Source organism: Anoplophora glabripennis, unplaced genomic scaffold, assembly GCF_000390285.2.
Source record: "Anoplophora glabripennis isolate ALB-LARVAE unplaced genomic scaffold, Agla_2.0 scaffold172, whole genome shotgun sequence".
NCBI classification, from domain to species: Eukaryota; Metazoa; Arthropoda; class Insecta; order Coleoptera; family Cerambycidae; genus Anoplophora; species Anoplophora glabripennis.
This window is the reverse complement of record NW_019416503.1, coordinates 637,455-654,748: the sequence shown is the minus strand read 5'-3', so window position 1 is coordinate 654,748 and position 17,294 is coordinate 637,455. Positions and strand designations below refer to the sequence as shown.

Here is a 17,294-nt window from a genome sequence, read left to right as displayed (position 1 = left end):
ATTTGGATGAAAAATGCAAAAAAAAAAACATATTTGCGAACTTTGACCTTGAATAAATTTTTGTGCAGATGTGGGATCGATGGGGAACTTTTCACATTTCATTTATAATGGTGTTCCCAACATTCGTACTAATTTTCAGCTTTATGCGAATTATTGTAATCTTGTCTATTTTCACAATTTTGAACGTTGATAGAATGTTAGTGAGAACAAGCATTTAAATCGGATAATTCTCACAATCATTCTGTACTTACTTCTTGCTTAAAATAATTCTAAAATTACCAAGTACCAAAAAAATCCAATTTATAATCAGATGACAAATTTGCGTACTTAGTTACATGTTAGACACTAATTGACTAACTGAGGTATATTGCTTTTAACAAGATGTAAGTATTATTGAAATAAAAACAGGTATTATCAGTAAATTCACTAGAAGATACTAAATAATCTAAAATAGCTTTTTTGTTAATTTCAATTTATTAAAATAAAATGATTTACTAATCATATAATCCAATAGAAAATTTTTGTTTGAATTTACCAAAAGTATACCGGTAATTGATTTTTTAAAATACAGTTACCATTTATTGTAAATAATAATTTAATTTTATCGTTAATAGTTCCTACACAGATAAATTAAAAATTAAGATACTTGAAACAACGTTCCTTAAACCTAACTTGATATTTCCTTGAAAAAAAAATATTTAATTCAACGTTGTAGTAGGTATGTCATAGAACACTATCACTTTTTTTAGTGTGTAGACAATATTTTTTCGAAAATATTTTAAGGATTCTATACATGAAATACAAAAGTGATATTATGATGGATATAACCTAAGGAATATTAATTTCTTCTTAGAAATTACCTTTACATTATATTAGATAAAGAAGGAAATGATGAAATATATCTATAGAAGCTTAATAGAAAAAATATTATGTCGAAAATATACTTTCATTTGTTTTTAGAATTATTAGTTGTTAAATATTTTAGTTAAGTAGAAGGAAGAATACGCTTATAGGTAGGTAAGACATGCTATTTCAATGTAAGATAAGTGAAGTGTAGATTGTTAAATAAATCTTCTATCTATGAATAAATATATACTTATTTTCCACCATTTGCTTATTTACATAGTTAATCCACATAAGGTAAGGTGAGTATCTAACTACCTGAAATCAATGAAGGAAAGACAAAAATATTTTATGCAAAAGTAATAAACAATCAATTTCCTAATTGTTTTAAACTATTCTTTACTTCCTATTCTTAAATGTGATTTAAATTTGATAAATAATTAAAGAATACGGAAATATACAGGATGTTTAAAAGTGAATGAGATAATTCAAGGGTAGCTTCTTTCAATGAAAATAAACCAATATAGAACGGGTTACCTTAGCACAGGGTTACTTCCTTAATAATTGACCACCATCAAAAAATTAATGCATTATCTTCGGATTACTTCGTCAGTTTTTTAGATTTTCATCTTCAGCATGTTGCATGTCTCTAAAACGCATTTTTTCAGAGAAAGCTGCAAATTTAACAAAATAATAATAATAATTTTATAAATAACCAAATAGTGCATAGGGTTACCGTTGTATAAGATTTAGGAGTGTACTTGGACAGTAAGATGAGTTTTGCTCCACATATAGATTATATTTGTAATCAGTGCAATAAAATGCTAGGTTTCATAATAAGAACATGTAATGACTTTAGGGATGAAAAGTCAATGAAAATCGTTTATTTACAGTAAATTTTGCGAGTGTTACCTGGAACCCCACTTATAACATATACGTGGTGTCCCGGTACTTGATAAAAAAAAATCAAGTACAGACAGATGAGGTCAAAATAATATCAATTCTTCAAATAAATTTTTTCCATACGGGCCTTCGTTAACAAGTTACGGGCCCTCAAAGTTTAAAATCTTATTTTTATTTATAGCCTCTAAACTATTAACTTCAGCATGATCCAAATTTGGTGATCGATAACACATGCGTACAGCTTGTTTTTGATGTAGTAAGTGAAACTTCATTATGCCCAGAACTCCAGGTACGGACTATGCCCAATGGTTAACAACCTAGAATTTTTGCATAGATGACGATCGCAATCTGCCTGTATCAAAAATTAGTTCCCTGAAGAATTTGCCAACCATAATACTCTCTTGGTTCAACTCGGTAAAATTAACAGTTTAAGAAATATTTAGAAATATTTGTGATTTTATGTCACAGTGCACATCGAGCGGCGCCTCCACCATTTTTTGTTTTAAATTTTTAATTGAACATAATTACTATGTTAGAACCGTACATATTTTTAAAATAAGAGCCTAGGAAATCTTACTGTGGTACTAATGTAACTTTCACTAACACAATTTGACAAATACACTTTACGCTTAATACAAAATAGAAAAACAAAACAAGAATAAGTTAAAGTAAGTTAAAAAAAAATTGGGAGAAAGAAAACTATCAAAATACATTTTCAATATGGGCATTTTTCACCTTCACACACTTCCTAAGTATACGAATGTTATTTGTTTGTACACGAAAAGGCATTTCTGAAATAGGTCTAATATTATTACAATGGAAATTAATTCTTCGTAACAATTCCTTCCTTGACTGTACTGGAGTTGCGTACACTCAACATTTCAAGTATCCCGACGTAAGTCCATCAGGTTAAAGTCTGGAGAATGTGGTGGTCATGAAATTGCGCCTCCTCACGTTTAGGACTGTAACTGTACGCCTTTTCTTTTAATTCAATTAATCTTTTTTTAATTTCTTTTAATTCTTTTAAATTGCACTGTTTTGTGTGTATGTGCGTGTATGTCTATCTTGTAGTACTGTGTTATCTCTTCTCTGTTCAACTATATTTTTTATGCATTTTATAGATTAACATATTTTCCATCTTTTATTAATAAATTAGTGGAAATTCTGAATCCCTAAGTCAGAAAATTGTCTTTTTATCATTTTCGAATTCAGAATGAATGGCTAGTTTAGATTTTTTAAATTTTTAGGGGGAAATTGAGGGTGTGTATGGGAGAATCCAAAACTCAGACATTTTTCATTTTCGATTCAGCGGAAAATTTTACTACAGTTAGATGGGTTGATAGCTAGTTTGAATTTTTTTAATTTTAATTTTTGAGGGGAGTTGAGTGTGTAGGGGGGAATCCACACGTCAGAAATTTTTTTATCATTTTCGGATTCAGTGGAAAATTTTACTACAGATAGGTAGGGTCACATCTCAAAAACACACATTTTTTTATTTTATCGGCCTGTGTAATAAAGAGATACATTATTTTTAAATAACCTTTACAAAATTACAGTTTTGCACAAATTTTGAAGATCATAGGTTCTATGCGCGACGAATTCAAAGATCATAATTTTGCTGTTACTTATTATGCTTTGACAACTACTGTAAGGAATCTTTGATTACTTAGTAAGGAATACTCAAACGCTTTTTTTTAATGGGATTTCTGAAAGATAACACAGACGTGGACCAGACCAGTGTATACCATAGTGTTTTGACCCACTGAATCTGAATCCAATGTGAAATTCCCGGATTGGATCCTAACACCAAGAAACTTCTCTTAAAAGCTGTTTTCGAGATTTCACACTGACTTGAATAGTCAGTGATTGGAAAAATATTTTACGTGATCTGTTCAGAAAATAACCAAACTTTATTTCGCGAAGTAGTTCTGGATATCTTCATTTGAAATAGTCTTTAAAGTCTGGCGAATTTGCTTTAATATCATCTATAGTTTGATAATAGTATTCTTTCAGAACTGATTTTTATTTCAGAAATAAGAAAAACTCGCAAGGAGCCAGGTCTGACGAATAAGGAGAGTGAGAGAGGACAGTAATCTGATTTTTGGAACAACACTGACGAAGCTGAGTGTGCTGACGCATTGTCATGGTGACATTTTAATTTTTAACATATTTTTCCTACAACTATAGCCCTCAAACTACCCCTATCCACGCCACTGCCATTGGGAATAAAATATAGACGTTTTCTCAATACATAGTTCATATTTACATTTAATTTTGACATTTTTATCTTTAGTCAATTTAAAGATAATTAAGGAAACCTTTTTGAAAGTAACAACTTTAACATCCTGCATCTCGGAAAAGTAACGTTAATGAGAAAAACTTTATACAAGGTATAAACGAAATAAGTACTCAAATTGGAGAGTATGTAAAACATGTTGAAATATGATGAAAACCTTAGTTGAATTTTTGTCAGTGGTGGCCCCCAAGGGAGATACAGCCCCTTGAAGGGGTAACTCAGGAAACAGTTTTTATTTCATAACTTCAAAACGGTTTAATATTAAATCACGAAATTTTGGGGTTGTATTACTATTTATATGCTTAATAATCGGTATAATATACAAATCAAAATTTGCTAGAGGCCTAAGAATATGCGAATCATGGGGCAGATTTTACAATTTTTTTTTGTTCACAATTTTTTTCTACTTTTTGAACCGAAATTATGAAAATCTATCATATTTTGCATAAAAAGGTACTATTTGATACATTTATTTTCAGCAGGAATTTTTGAGCACGTAATGAATTATTGAAATGGTTTTTACTAGAAAACGGCTCATGCTATTAAAATCTAACAAGAGTACCTTTTTTATGCAAAATATGATAAATTTTCATAATTTCGGTTCAGGAAGTAAAAAAAAATGCGTACCTACAAAAAAAATCGTAAAATTTGGTCCTTGGTCCCGCATTTTCTTACACCCCTGTAGCAAATTTTGATTTGTATATTATGCCGGTTATTAAGCGTATAAATAGTAATACAACCCCAAAATTTAGCGATTTAATATTAAACCGTTTTTGTTTAATTTAGTTATGCAATAAAAACTGTTTCCTTAGTTACCCCTTCAAGGGGATGTATCTCCCTTAGGGGTCGCCACTGACAAAAACTGCTAAGGTTTTCATCATATTTCGACATATTTTACAAACTCTCCAATTTTGAGTACTTATTTCGTTAACACCTTGTATAAACTACTCCCACTATTTTTTCCAAAAGGAACTCACTCTTCCATTTTGTAAAAAAGTACTGTGAAATCTGGTCCGCAGGGTGTTCAAGTTAGACAAAAAAATATGTGTTGTGTCTTGTTTATTTTGCCTCAATTGTGCAATTTTCTTAACTTGTTAATAATTATTTATTAGTAGCTACTCCAGCCAACTTACATTATAACTATTATTTTGGATTCATGGCAAGAGTAATGTTTTTAGTAAAATATCTGGAGATACTGGAAAAGGTCCATTTGAAATTTAAACACTTGCGTAACTGTTGTCTTTTTAATTAGATACCTACTTATATCGACTATGCAGACCATTGGCTTGCTGTGTTACTTGTTATGCTAAAGTTTTATGTGATTATAAAACACTGTAAACAATTTAAAAAATATTAGGTCGTTCGTTTTAGAGGTTTATTAAAGTATAATGTTTTTCACTTAACTCGAAGACCCTGTTATCTCGGAAACTGTTGAGTTCTCGACACATATTTATATAAAAAAGTCAACTTATTTTCACTTCATCTATCTGCTCTTGAAGATATCAAAATAAAAATTATTGCATCCAGAGTTCAGTAAAAGAAAAAATTTGCGTAAAAATGTATTCATCGACAAATCACGACCAATTTGATAGTAATTTACGTAACAATTTCTTGAAAACCAAGGAAAACCGCAATTACCTTAAAAAGTTGCTTTATCAATTCAGGAGAAATCCAATTGCGTAAACAATATCAATGGGTGTGTCTCATACTACTTCTGACGCGGCACAGTTTTCAGGAATACAACTGAGTATAATTATGTAATTTTATGTAAACATAAAAGTATTATTTATTTATTTAAGTTTAGTAAATACATAATGCATGATATTAATTCAGCTGAAAAATGAAAAAGTTTTTATTTATTAGAGGGTGAATTAATCAACATTATTTTTTTAAATCTTAATAGTATATCTGCTTTCAGACTATTTTTTAAAGTTGCATCTAGTCTCGAAGTTTGTTAATTTAAACCTGAATCACTCTGTGAACTGTGTGAACATAATTTCGCTTCACATACCAAAAAAAAAACGTTGTACCTACTGTTCTAATATGTTAAAAACCAACGAGTATAGTGAATTCGTGTAGAAGTTTTCTTCAAATATCGGTTATCTATTGCGAAACAGCATACCAAGTGTTGCAGAGATTCCATTTATTATAGCTATTTTTACCACTGGATACTTTCATGACGTAACAGAGGTATATATCCACTTGCCATCATTTTCATATCGCATCTTATCAACCTAAATGCGGGAGGATATGTAAAACTTTAAATACGTCAGAAGAATTTCCATTAGCCTAACGAAATTGTGGTGCAATATTAAAAATTGCTTATAAAAGTGTTGAGTACAGGTGCGATATGGTAGTCAAGTTTGTGCGTTTGTACGAATTAAAAAAAAAAAAGGTGAGAAGTTTAAATAATTTGTCTTCTTTTTAGGGTATTGTTGTCTTTTTTTGTTTTTTAATAAGATTTATTCTTGGGTGTGGTTTTTAATATAAAATGTCAAAACCTTGTTTTAAATAGACGTGTCATTCCTGATCAGGGGATTTATGAATTTTTTTATTAGGTATATCTAAAAAAATACAGGGTGGTCCCGAGGTAATGCGCCAAAATTCATGGGTAGATTCTCGAAGCAAAAATATTGCGATTTAGCCGAACTTAGCTTAGTAAATGTAAAATATTATTTTAGTTTATTTCCATTTATTTCTTAATAAATGCAAATAGCTACACAAAATTTTGGGGTTTGGGGTTCTTTGGGTAGAGTAATTGAAATTTGTTTTCATTTTGGCTATACTTCATAGAGGGCGCCAGCTGCCGTAGATTGAATATGTTGAAAGCGAAATAACTTTTTTGTACTTTAAAGTATCTAATCTTTGGTATCAAATTCTTATTTTCCAACTTTTTTATATAAAAAAGGTAAACTTTATGAAAGTAGCTGTCTCACACCATTTCCGAGATATTTGGCTTTGCAACTTCCAATGCTAATAGTTGAAATAATTAAAATAATTTAGAAATGTCTAAAACAAGGATTTATTTAGAATTAAAAAATGTAATGAACAGTAAAATAGTAAACATTAGTAAAAAATATGCCTTTTTGACAATAATTGCTTAATATATCCACCTCTAACTTCAATACATTTATCAATGCGCTTATTAAAAGAATGTCTTATTTTTAAGTATAAAACCTAAAACATTAATGCGAAATTACTTTGCAGCATTTAAAACCTGCTGCTAAAGTTCGTCTTAGGTGTTTATAGTTTCTCCATAAACAACTGATTTCATGTAACTCCAAAAACGAAAATCTCGGCATTCTATCTCACATTTATGTATACGAGTATACAATTTAAATTGTAAGCTAAGATGTAATTTTAATTAGGTACGAATAATACTTAATAGAAATGAGGATACAAATGACAAAAGGCAAGTATAAAACGTCAATTATTTGATTTTCGTCCAAATCCTACTTAAGAAACTTTACCGCTCAATTAATAATACCTGTAGGTACTTCATTGTAATTTAATGCAACAACAGTGGAAGTTTCAAAGTCAAATATCTCGAAAACGGTGCGAGATACTTTTATAAAGTATAGCTTTTTTGTGTAAAAAAAGTTGGAGAATAAGAATTTGATACCAAAGATGATTACCTCCAAGTACAAAAAAGTTATGTCGTTTTTAACACATTCAATCTACTGCAGCTAGCGCCCTCTATGAACTTTAACCAAAATGTGAACAGATTTCAATTCCTCTACCCAAATAACTCCAAACCCCAACATTTTGTGTTGTTTAGGAATAAATGAAAAAAAACTGAAATAATATTTTACATTTAACACCCTGTATCTCTTTAACTATCAACTTTTAGACTAAGGTAAGTTCGGCTAAATCGCAATATTTTGGTTTGGGGAATCTATCCATGAATTTTGGCCAATTCCCTTGGGACCACCCTGTATATAAAATAATTACTTAATGAAATTACAAATTATTAATAATGAAGACATGTTATTCAAAAATGAAGTGAAGTAAAATATAAATATTTATTGTTTTAATAGAATGGAATACAGAGGAGAAACATTTTTTAGTAATTTATAACAAATAAATACATACATACCTAAACAACCATGGACAATTGTTTTTAAACCAATTAAAGCACATTTTTAGAAAACATGACGTTGACCATTTAGCAATTATTTATAACTGCTTTTTCTTATTATAATTGTTATTTAAAGCAAAAAGAAATCTTCACCTATATAAATGGGAAATAAGTCTTCTGATGATGTCCAACTAACAGAAACGAAGACAATGAAATAAACTTTTTAAAATACCTGGGACATGTCGAAAAGTTGAATGCCATAGCCACCAACTTGTATTAATTGAATTAAACTAATTTCTGGTTCTAAAAGTGTTGCTAAATTCTCATCAAATAACGTTACATAGGATGTCCCAAGATTGATGGTAAAAAATGAAATGGTGGGTTGTACATGTCAAAATGTGACTTTTTTTGTTCTATGAACATGTGTCCTAAAAATGTCAAATTTTATTTCAATTTTCTACAGTGCTGCGTAAAAGTAGTTGACAATAAATTTAATAATCCTTTGGAAACATTGTTAATACATAAAAAACAGAAATATTAAAAAACGTGAATAAGCAGACATACTTTTGTTAAAAAATCAATGAAAATACATTTCATGGTGTTTCCTAAGCTTATATTTCAGATGGTAATTTTTCATATTACTTTATGAAAAAAGCCCATATTAACTGCCTCCTTCCGAAATACTGGGCGTTATTTTTTCTTCTTTTTTTCTATTGCTCAATAATGGAGTACTTCATTTTTCTCAAACTTTAAGCGATTAGACTAACAAATGATATTTGTCTCCAGAAGCTTTAAATGGAAAAATGTTAAGAGACATACCTGTATTATGTCAGGTAATAAGCGAAGATTGCAAATGGCGTTCAAATATTTCTTTAAATAATTACCTACACACACATTACTGGTTTTTGAAGATATATTAATAATGTTAATATAAAACTTTTTAATACCACCTCTTGGTATATTTTAGATTATCTATTAAACACCCTATATATAAACTGAAAATTTATTTTTACTTTATATGCTTTTCCTCTTTGCAACGTATGATTTCCTCGATATACTTTTCCTAGCTTTCCTCATTTTTGATAAGCATCTATTTTTTCATTTCAACTGTAAACTGCAACTTATCATAGGCTTTTCCACTTGATGTTATTACTTACATATTATTTTGAATATACATCGACTCTTTGTGGTTAAAGCTAAATTATTAATGTAGGTAACCACGTTTATTAAAAAAATAGTAATTTAATTTGACGCTTTTCAGGTTATAAATAAACGAAGATACCTCATCGTTCATTCACTAGTCAGCCATGAAACGATTAACAATAGTATTGGTAGCTCTGTTCAGCTACGGCATTGCCAAACCAGAGACTCTCCAATCGTGCGACAGCCCCGTATACTGCCAAGGAGACCTGCTGGACACAGTTCAAAGATTCCAAATATTCAGAGACTCTAAGACCTTCGTGGACATGAGCCAAGTCAACTCAGCGAACAAAACTCTTGATAATTTCGAGAAATTGATGAACAATACCAACAACAAGCCGACTAAAGAAGAAGTGGAAACATTCGTAGAAGAAAATTTTGTCAGCAAAGGAGAATTGGAGGATTGGACGCCTCCTGATTTCAAAAGCAACCCCGCCTTTTTGAAGTCTATAGACGACCTCGTCGTCAGGCACTTCGCGAAGATGTTGGTCAGTATATGGCTGGATCTAGGCAGGAAAGTAAAGAGTGAGGTTAACGAGGACCCTGACAAGTACTCCCTGATCCCTCTACCAAACGGTTTTATTGTACCTGGGGGCCGGTTTCAAGAGGTGTATTACTGGGATTCCTACTGGATCATCAAAGGGTTGCTGCTAAGCGAAATGACTGACACAGCTCGTGGTATGTTAGAGAATTTCCTTTCGCTCGTAGAAAGGTACGGATTTATTCCTAATGGTAGCAGAGTGTATTACTTAAACCGATCACAGCCACCTCTTCTAGCGCTAATGGTTGGTTTGTACATAGAAAATACTAACGACGTCCACTGGCTGAGGCAGTATATCGACGTGGTGGAAAAAGAGTTGAAGTGGTGGCTTAGCAATAGGGTAATCGACGTAGAAAAAGACGGTGTCAATTATACTTTGGCTCATTATGCGTCCGAAAGCGGTACTCCAAGACCCGAATCGTATTTCGAGGATATTAGTACTTGTTTGTCATTCGAAGATCAGGTTGATAAGGTATGTCGAATACTTTAATTTTTTGCTTTGTACATTGTACAAGGAGCAGGTTTAATTTAAAATAAACTGACTTTCTTAAATAAACGTGTGTACAAAACTCACCTGTTTTTCACATAACTTTTAACATTATTATACTTACGTCTGTTTTAAAAAAAATCTAAATCAGAAATTTTATCTTTTGTGAAATCTTCAGCGTTGATTGAAATCAAATATAGGGTATTCGAAAATTTCGTTTTTATATTTATATTTATTAAAAAATAAGAAAAAATTTCATTAGAACTTAGTTCCTAAGTGTTTTATGTCTGTTAAAAAAGTTTCCCAAATAACAGTCTATTTTTACATTTCTTGAACCGCTGTAGTACTTACCCTGGGAAAGCTTTTTAAGAAGTATGTTCATATAAACATTATTCTTATTTTTATACATAGATTCACTCCTGCAAACGAGAAAACGAAATTTTCAAATATAAGTACTGTATCCAATCAACTCTTCCAGTTTTATCTATTTTAATCGAAGTTCATGACAGATATCAATATTTTACATTGACAGAAAATCTCTAAAATTTAATTTTGTAGTGAAGAATACAAACACAGGCGCACGTATAAAAATGTTACGGGGATGTCAGGCACTGGATTCAAAAAAATAAGATAAATGCAAATTAAATGTTATTTATTAACTAATAGTAAGAATTTATAATACAAGTGTTAAAAGAGACATTTTATTTTGTGGGTGGGAAATCTTGCGGAACGAGAGTAGCGAGTCCACGAACAATATTTAGTAAAACTGTTAAAAAAAATGCCGTCTGTGGGTTTGAATTCCCGATCTATCGCTTACGTGTTGGACGCGTTGGCACTGTTGTGAGCCACCCGTTCGTATCAATAATAATTATATGTGCCAATAAAGTGTATACAGGGCTAAAAAATCCACGTGGTCCATCTGCCTTTACATGAGAGCGATAAAGTAAAGTAAAGAAATCCGTGCGATAAACAAGGATGGCTATAGTGAAGACGTTTCATAATCTGAATAGTCACCGCCCGTTTCGGGTTAGAGGTTTCAGATTATGAAACGTCTTCAATGTAACCATCCTTGTCTATCGCACGGATTTTTATGACTTGCTTTAGCGCTCTCACGTAACGACTTTCCGATCCTGTATATCATGTCAGGTACTGGATGTAGGGTAACTAAGTAAAACAGTTTCAAGTTGTTTAACGTTTATTAGTAACTACAATTGAAGCTGTTCATAAATATTGTAAATTCTGTTGCTAAAAAAATGGATGGACAATGGTCTAATTTCTCTATGATAAAAGCTAGTTTGCAAATCAAGAACAACGTAGATATAAGCAAGTATTACAGGCTAATAGCGTTTTTAAAAAATGTCATTTTTAATGACAGTTTTGCAAAAAATATATTATTTTTATTTATAAATAAACAATCAGTTATTACGGGGCTATATTTTTTATTCCACTGGAAATTAAAGTTTAAAGTTACAAAAAACAACAATTTTGAAATAATAATAACAGATAAAAAATATATCTCTATGCAAAATTGGATATGATGTCACTTTTTTGTTTTGAACTAATTCTTTTGCGTAAGATTTAGCCATCGTTGAAAACTTCCAACCACCATAACTCTTCAACTTTAAAACTCCTGCAACTATGACTGCAGATCACCATATAAACAAGACAAATTCGAGGATCACAAACGCATAATTTATGAACCTTGTTCTTTATGCCTGCACAGGCAACAGCAAATATTACTACGACGCAAAATTAGAAAATTCTATTAGTCTCTTTTATAAAGAAATAAGCCGTTAATGTAGAAAAATGTCTAAGATTGTATTTTTGTACCTGTATATCACAGCGTTTATTATGAAATACTTCGACTAAAAACTCAATTGTTTCATATGATTTGCTTTTCTACAAGATAAGTAAAGGACACTTTTCTTGTAACAGTATTCTTTTTTTAAAAAACACGCCAAGCATTCTGTCACGTATTAATGTTAAATTTGCAGAAATTATTACCTGTACAAAAAAATATGACCGTATAGAAAATTAAATTTTAAATTGAGTTTCTTGTTCTTCAAACTCGATCCAAAATGGCGAACATGGTTAAAAAAAATTGCAAATTTGCAAATAACGGTTTTTCTAAAATAACTAAAAAATATAACACCGATTGAAAAATTTTAAATGAGAAAGTTGTAGGTTCTAAAAAGATCTATCGATTAATTTTTTGTAAGTATCGATTGTTTTGTTACTTTTCGAGATATATCGAAAATACGTTAAAAATCTTCTTTTTTCTCTTCTTCTATAACTCGTTTACATCTACGTTCCCATACTTGCTATTTACTGCAAGCATAGCCCGCGGCAAGCCAAAAAAGTACATTTTTGAAAAATTTAACAATATTAATTATTTTTTGAGATATATCGATTTTTTGAAAAAAAGGCGCTCTCGAAAATTGGCTAGATCTTCTCAGCGGATAATCCTACAGTGACGATTTTCGGTTTATTTTCTTCGTAAAGAGTCATATTATCATGCTGTTTAAAAATGTTGACGATTTTATTAATTTTAAGGATCAAAAAATGACTTTGAAAAAGTTGCACTTTTTTTGGGTATGTTATTTTTTCAAATAACTATTTCAATTTTTATTTTATGAAAACTACTTTTAAAGAAAGAAACTGCTGACATTTTTTCACGAATTAAAAAAAAATGTTTTTCTACGACCTTCTGAAGCCGAGATAATTTTTTATTTAAAAAAAAAATGAGGACGCAATTAACATTTTACAGCGATGCTTGATGGAGATTAATATTGAATATTTATATTTTCAAAAAAAAAAATAGGATGTTTACTTGATTTTTAGTATTAGTAATTGATTAATAAACTGAAGCGTGCAAGTACGTCAGCTGGACCGAACGGAGGAGTAGGGGGAAGCGGCGCGCGCTCGCTCTGAAAACTGATGACATGCAGTCAAAATGGCTCGCGCTTGCAAAATCTTCGGCTTCTGGACCACATACAAAAATTCTTTTGTACTTAATCTGGGGTAGCTAAACACGAATATTATAGTCATTTTCGCCTTAGAAGCAAAATAGTCCCGTAAATATTTAGTTTTTATTTAACTTATATATATATATATATATATTTTACTTTTATTATACTTCTTCACGAAAATATGGACGACGAACAAGAAAATGAATCAAAAGACAATCCGACAAAGAAAAGAAGAATTTTATTCGATAAATAATTTTATCTATACAGGGTCGGAAAGTCCCCATGGTTCATCGGCCGTTACGTAAGAGCGATAAAGCAAGTCGTAGAAATCCGTGCGATAGAGAAAGATGGCTATAATGAAAGCATCTAATAGTCACCGCCCATTTCGCCATTCCACAAATAAGAAGTGGATCTTATTTGTAGAAGGGCGAAATGGGCGGTGATTATTAGACGCCTTCATTATAGCCATAATTCTCTATCGCACGGATTTCTATGACTTTCTTTATCGCTCTCACGTAACGGCCGATGAACCGTGGGAAATTTCCGACCCTGTATAGGATACTTGTTAGTTTTCATTGTAATAATTTTATAGATATTTTATACATAGTTGTATAATTATTAAATATTTTTGTAAATAAATTAAATTCTTTAAACTTATCAAAATTAATTAATTATTGAAATGACGAAGTAATTGTTAAAAAGCCAGCAACAAGTACAACGTCAGTATGATTAATGAAGCAAAAAAAATAAGCTATTACACTAAAAATACTGTAATATTATTAATTATTAAAGTGATGATAAATTCCAAAAAATATAAGTATTCAATATTAACCTCCATCAAGCGCATCGCTGTAAAATGTTAATTGCGTCCTCAATTTTTTTTTTATAAAAAATTATCTCGGCTCCAGAAGGTAGTATTTGCATAAAATAAAAATTGAAATAATTATTTGAAAAAAACATACCCAAAAAAAAAGTGCAACTTTTTCAGTCATTTTTTGATCCTTAAAATTAATAAAATAGTCAATATTTTTTAACAGCATGATAGTATGACTGTTTACGAAGAAAATAAACCAAAATCGTTACTGTAGGGCTTTCCGCTGAGAAGAACTAGCCAATTTTCGAGAGCACCTTTTTTTCAAAAAATCGATATATCTCGAAAAATAATTAATATTTTTAAATTTTTCAAAAATGTACTTTTTTGGCTTGCCGCGGGCTATGCTTGCAGTAAATAGTAAGTATGGGAACGTAGATGTAAATGAGTTATACAAGAGGAGGAGAATATTTTTAACGGTTTTTTTGATATATCTCGAAAAGTAACAAAGCAATCGATACTTGCAAAAAATTAATCGATAGATCTTCAATCGGTGCTATATTTTTTTAGTTATTTTAGAAAAACCGTTTTTTGCAACTTTACGATTTTTTTAAACCGTGTTCGCTATTTTGGATCGAGTTTAAAGAACAAAAAACTCGATTTAAAATTTAATTTTCTATACGGCCATATTTTTTTTGTCCAGGTAATAATTTCTGTAAGCATTTCTCAATAATGCTTGGACTAATAGTCCTTTATACGATTTGTAGGTGCGTATTTTTAATCTAGCCGTTCATGCAACAACGAATTAGTTTTTACGGTTATTGTGCCTAAAATAACTATAATTTCCGCACTTTTAATGCAATCGGCACATAAATCATTTTAACAATTAGGTACTTATTTTTTTTCTTTCCTTTTCAGGAAAACTGCTATAAGGACATCAAGAGCGGCGCCGAGAGTGGCTGGGACTTCTCAACAAGATGGTTCTTCGACGCCGAAAGCGGAACCAACACCAACCTCACCGGCATCCAAACAAGACGAGTCGTCCCCGTGGACCTCAACTCCTACCTCTGCAAAGCATTCAAAGTCATGGCCCAACTGTACACCCGAATCGGAAACGACAAAAAATCCTACGAGTGGCAAAAAAAATCCTCCTCCTGGCAAAAATCAATAGAACGAGTCCTGTACGATAAGGAAGACGGAATATGGCATGACTACGACACTGTCCTCTCCAAGCCCAGAAAACTGTTCTTCCCTAGCAACTTCGCCCCTCTCTACTGCGACTGCTATGACACTGCTTTCCGTAAGAAGTACGGATCTAGGGCGGCCAAGTACTTCGTGGATCAAGGAATCAACGAGTATCAAGGAGGCATACCAACATCTCTGAAGCAGGGCGGAGAGCAGTGGGACATGCCGAATGCCTGGCCCCCTCTACAGGAGATGGTCATCCTAGGTCTCAAAAATACCGGCGACTCGGAGGCGTTGAAGATCTCTGAGAACTTCGCGAAACGGTGGGTAGACGCTAATATCATAGGCTACATCAACAGCAAGAAGATGTATGAGAAATATGACACTATTAATTCGGGCAGATACGGCGAAGGTGGGGAATATAACGTCCAGGATGGATTTGGATGGACGAATGGCGTGGCACTGTCTATTATAGATATTTTCTATAGGAGGTGCTAAAAATAGATTTTAATTTGTCTGCCTAAGAAATTATACTTCGAATGGCTGCAAATATTCATAAAAAACTAGTATTTAGCTTAATTGTAAATTTAATTTATTAATATACAGGGTGGATCATCTTGTTCATAAATGTACTGGGATCTCGAAAACTGAAGGAAATTAAGTCTCTTCAAAAAGTTAAGGCTAGTGTGTAAACACTGTTTGTGTGCCAAAATGGTATAAAATGTTCTTGAACTACTTTTCCATCTCATAACAGTTTCCAAGATCTCCATATATCATTTCCAAAATGACTTACATGATGTATTTCAGCAAAATCACTGAATATTTTCTTGAGATACATGCACATAGTAACTACGGGTAGATATGGATCTAAACATCTATTATTTCAGCAGCTCATGGTACACAACAATTTTAAAAGTTTTAACTGAAATCTCAAGTAGATTTAGAATTATTTATTAAACTAAAGACCTTACAGGTTCACACGGTTGAATACAACGTTTTCTTACAGTCATATTTTCATAAATGTATCTATCAATAATAAGAAGGCAGATATAGCCAAACGTGTGTGCATAAAAGTAATATGTTAGACACTTGGTGTCTAGCGCATTAAAACTTAATCGCCATACTTGTGTATATGAATGACAAAAACTATTTTATTTTATATTTATTTTATTGATAAAATGTTAACGAAAACAAGCATTTAAATTGGATAATTGTCACAATCACTCATTAAGTACCTACTTCTTGCTTAATACAATTCTATAATTGCCAAGTACCAAAAAAACTTTTATTATCAAGTGGTGAGATATCTGCGTACATATTGTTAGATACAATGTTAGACACTAACTGAACTGAGATACTTGCTATTTTCCTCCTATAAATTATTACCTTATACACTCCATTAGATAGAGTAAAAAATTATGAAATATATCTATAGAAGCTTACTGGAAGAAATATAAATCCTTTTTGTTTTTAGAATTGTTAGTTGTTAAATATTCTAGTCAAGTAGATCGAAGAATACGCTTATAGATAGGCAAAACAAGTTATACCAATGTAAACGTAAAAAAATAAAGAGTATATTGTTAAGTAAATCTTTTATCTATAAATAAATATATATATTTATTTTCCACTATTTGCTTATTTACCTAATTAATAGATATATTTTGTGTGGACTACATCACCTATCCACGTAAGGTAAGGTAAGTCTCTGACTACCTGATATCAATAATTTCCTTACTATTGTTTACTTCCTATTATCTGTATTACACTTGTTTTAAAATTGATAAATAATTGAGGAATGCAATAATATACACGGTATTCTAAAGCGAATGAGCATAATTAAAGGTTAGCTTCTTTGAATGAAAATAAACCAATTTAGTATAGGTTACCTTTATAGGCACAATATTGCTTCCTTCAAAATTTTCCACCCTTCAAAAAAATAATTTATTTTCTTCGGCTTATTGCGTAGGATTTTTAAATTTTC

At 31.1% G+C, this 17,294-nt stretch overlaps 1 protein-coding gene across 3 annotated transcripts in view; it reads left to right on the top strand.

Annotated features, from left to right (window-relative positions):
- LOC108905265 (trehalase-like) overlaps nt 1-16,874 on the top strand; it is a 61,896-nt gene extending 45,022 nt beyond the window's left edge. Inside the window, exons 1-3 of one of the 3 annotated variants that reach the window (XM_018708067.1) lie at nt 6,349-6,433; nt 9,380-10,333; nt 15,047-16,874. In XM_018708067.1, the coding sequence (XP_018563583.1) occupies nt 9,428-10,333; nt 15,047-15,811 (1,671 nt within the window). In that variant the 5' untranslated portion in view covers nt 6,349-6,433; nt 9,380-9,427 and the 3' untranslated portion in view covers nt 15,812-16,874. Of the gene's footprint in view, nt 1-6,348; nt 6,438-9,379; nt 10,334-15,046 lie in introns of those variants that run through there. The other 2 variants (XM_018708068.1, XM_018708069.1) reach the window with 2 other exon arrangements.
- Nucleotides 16,875-17,294: the final 420 nt, after the last annotated feature.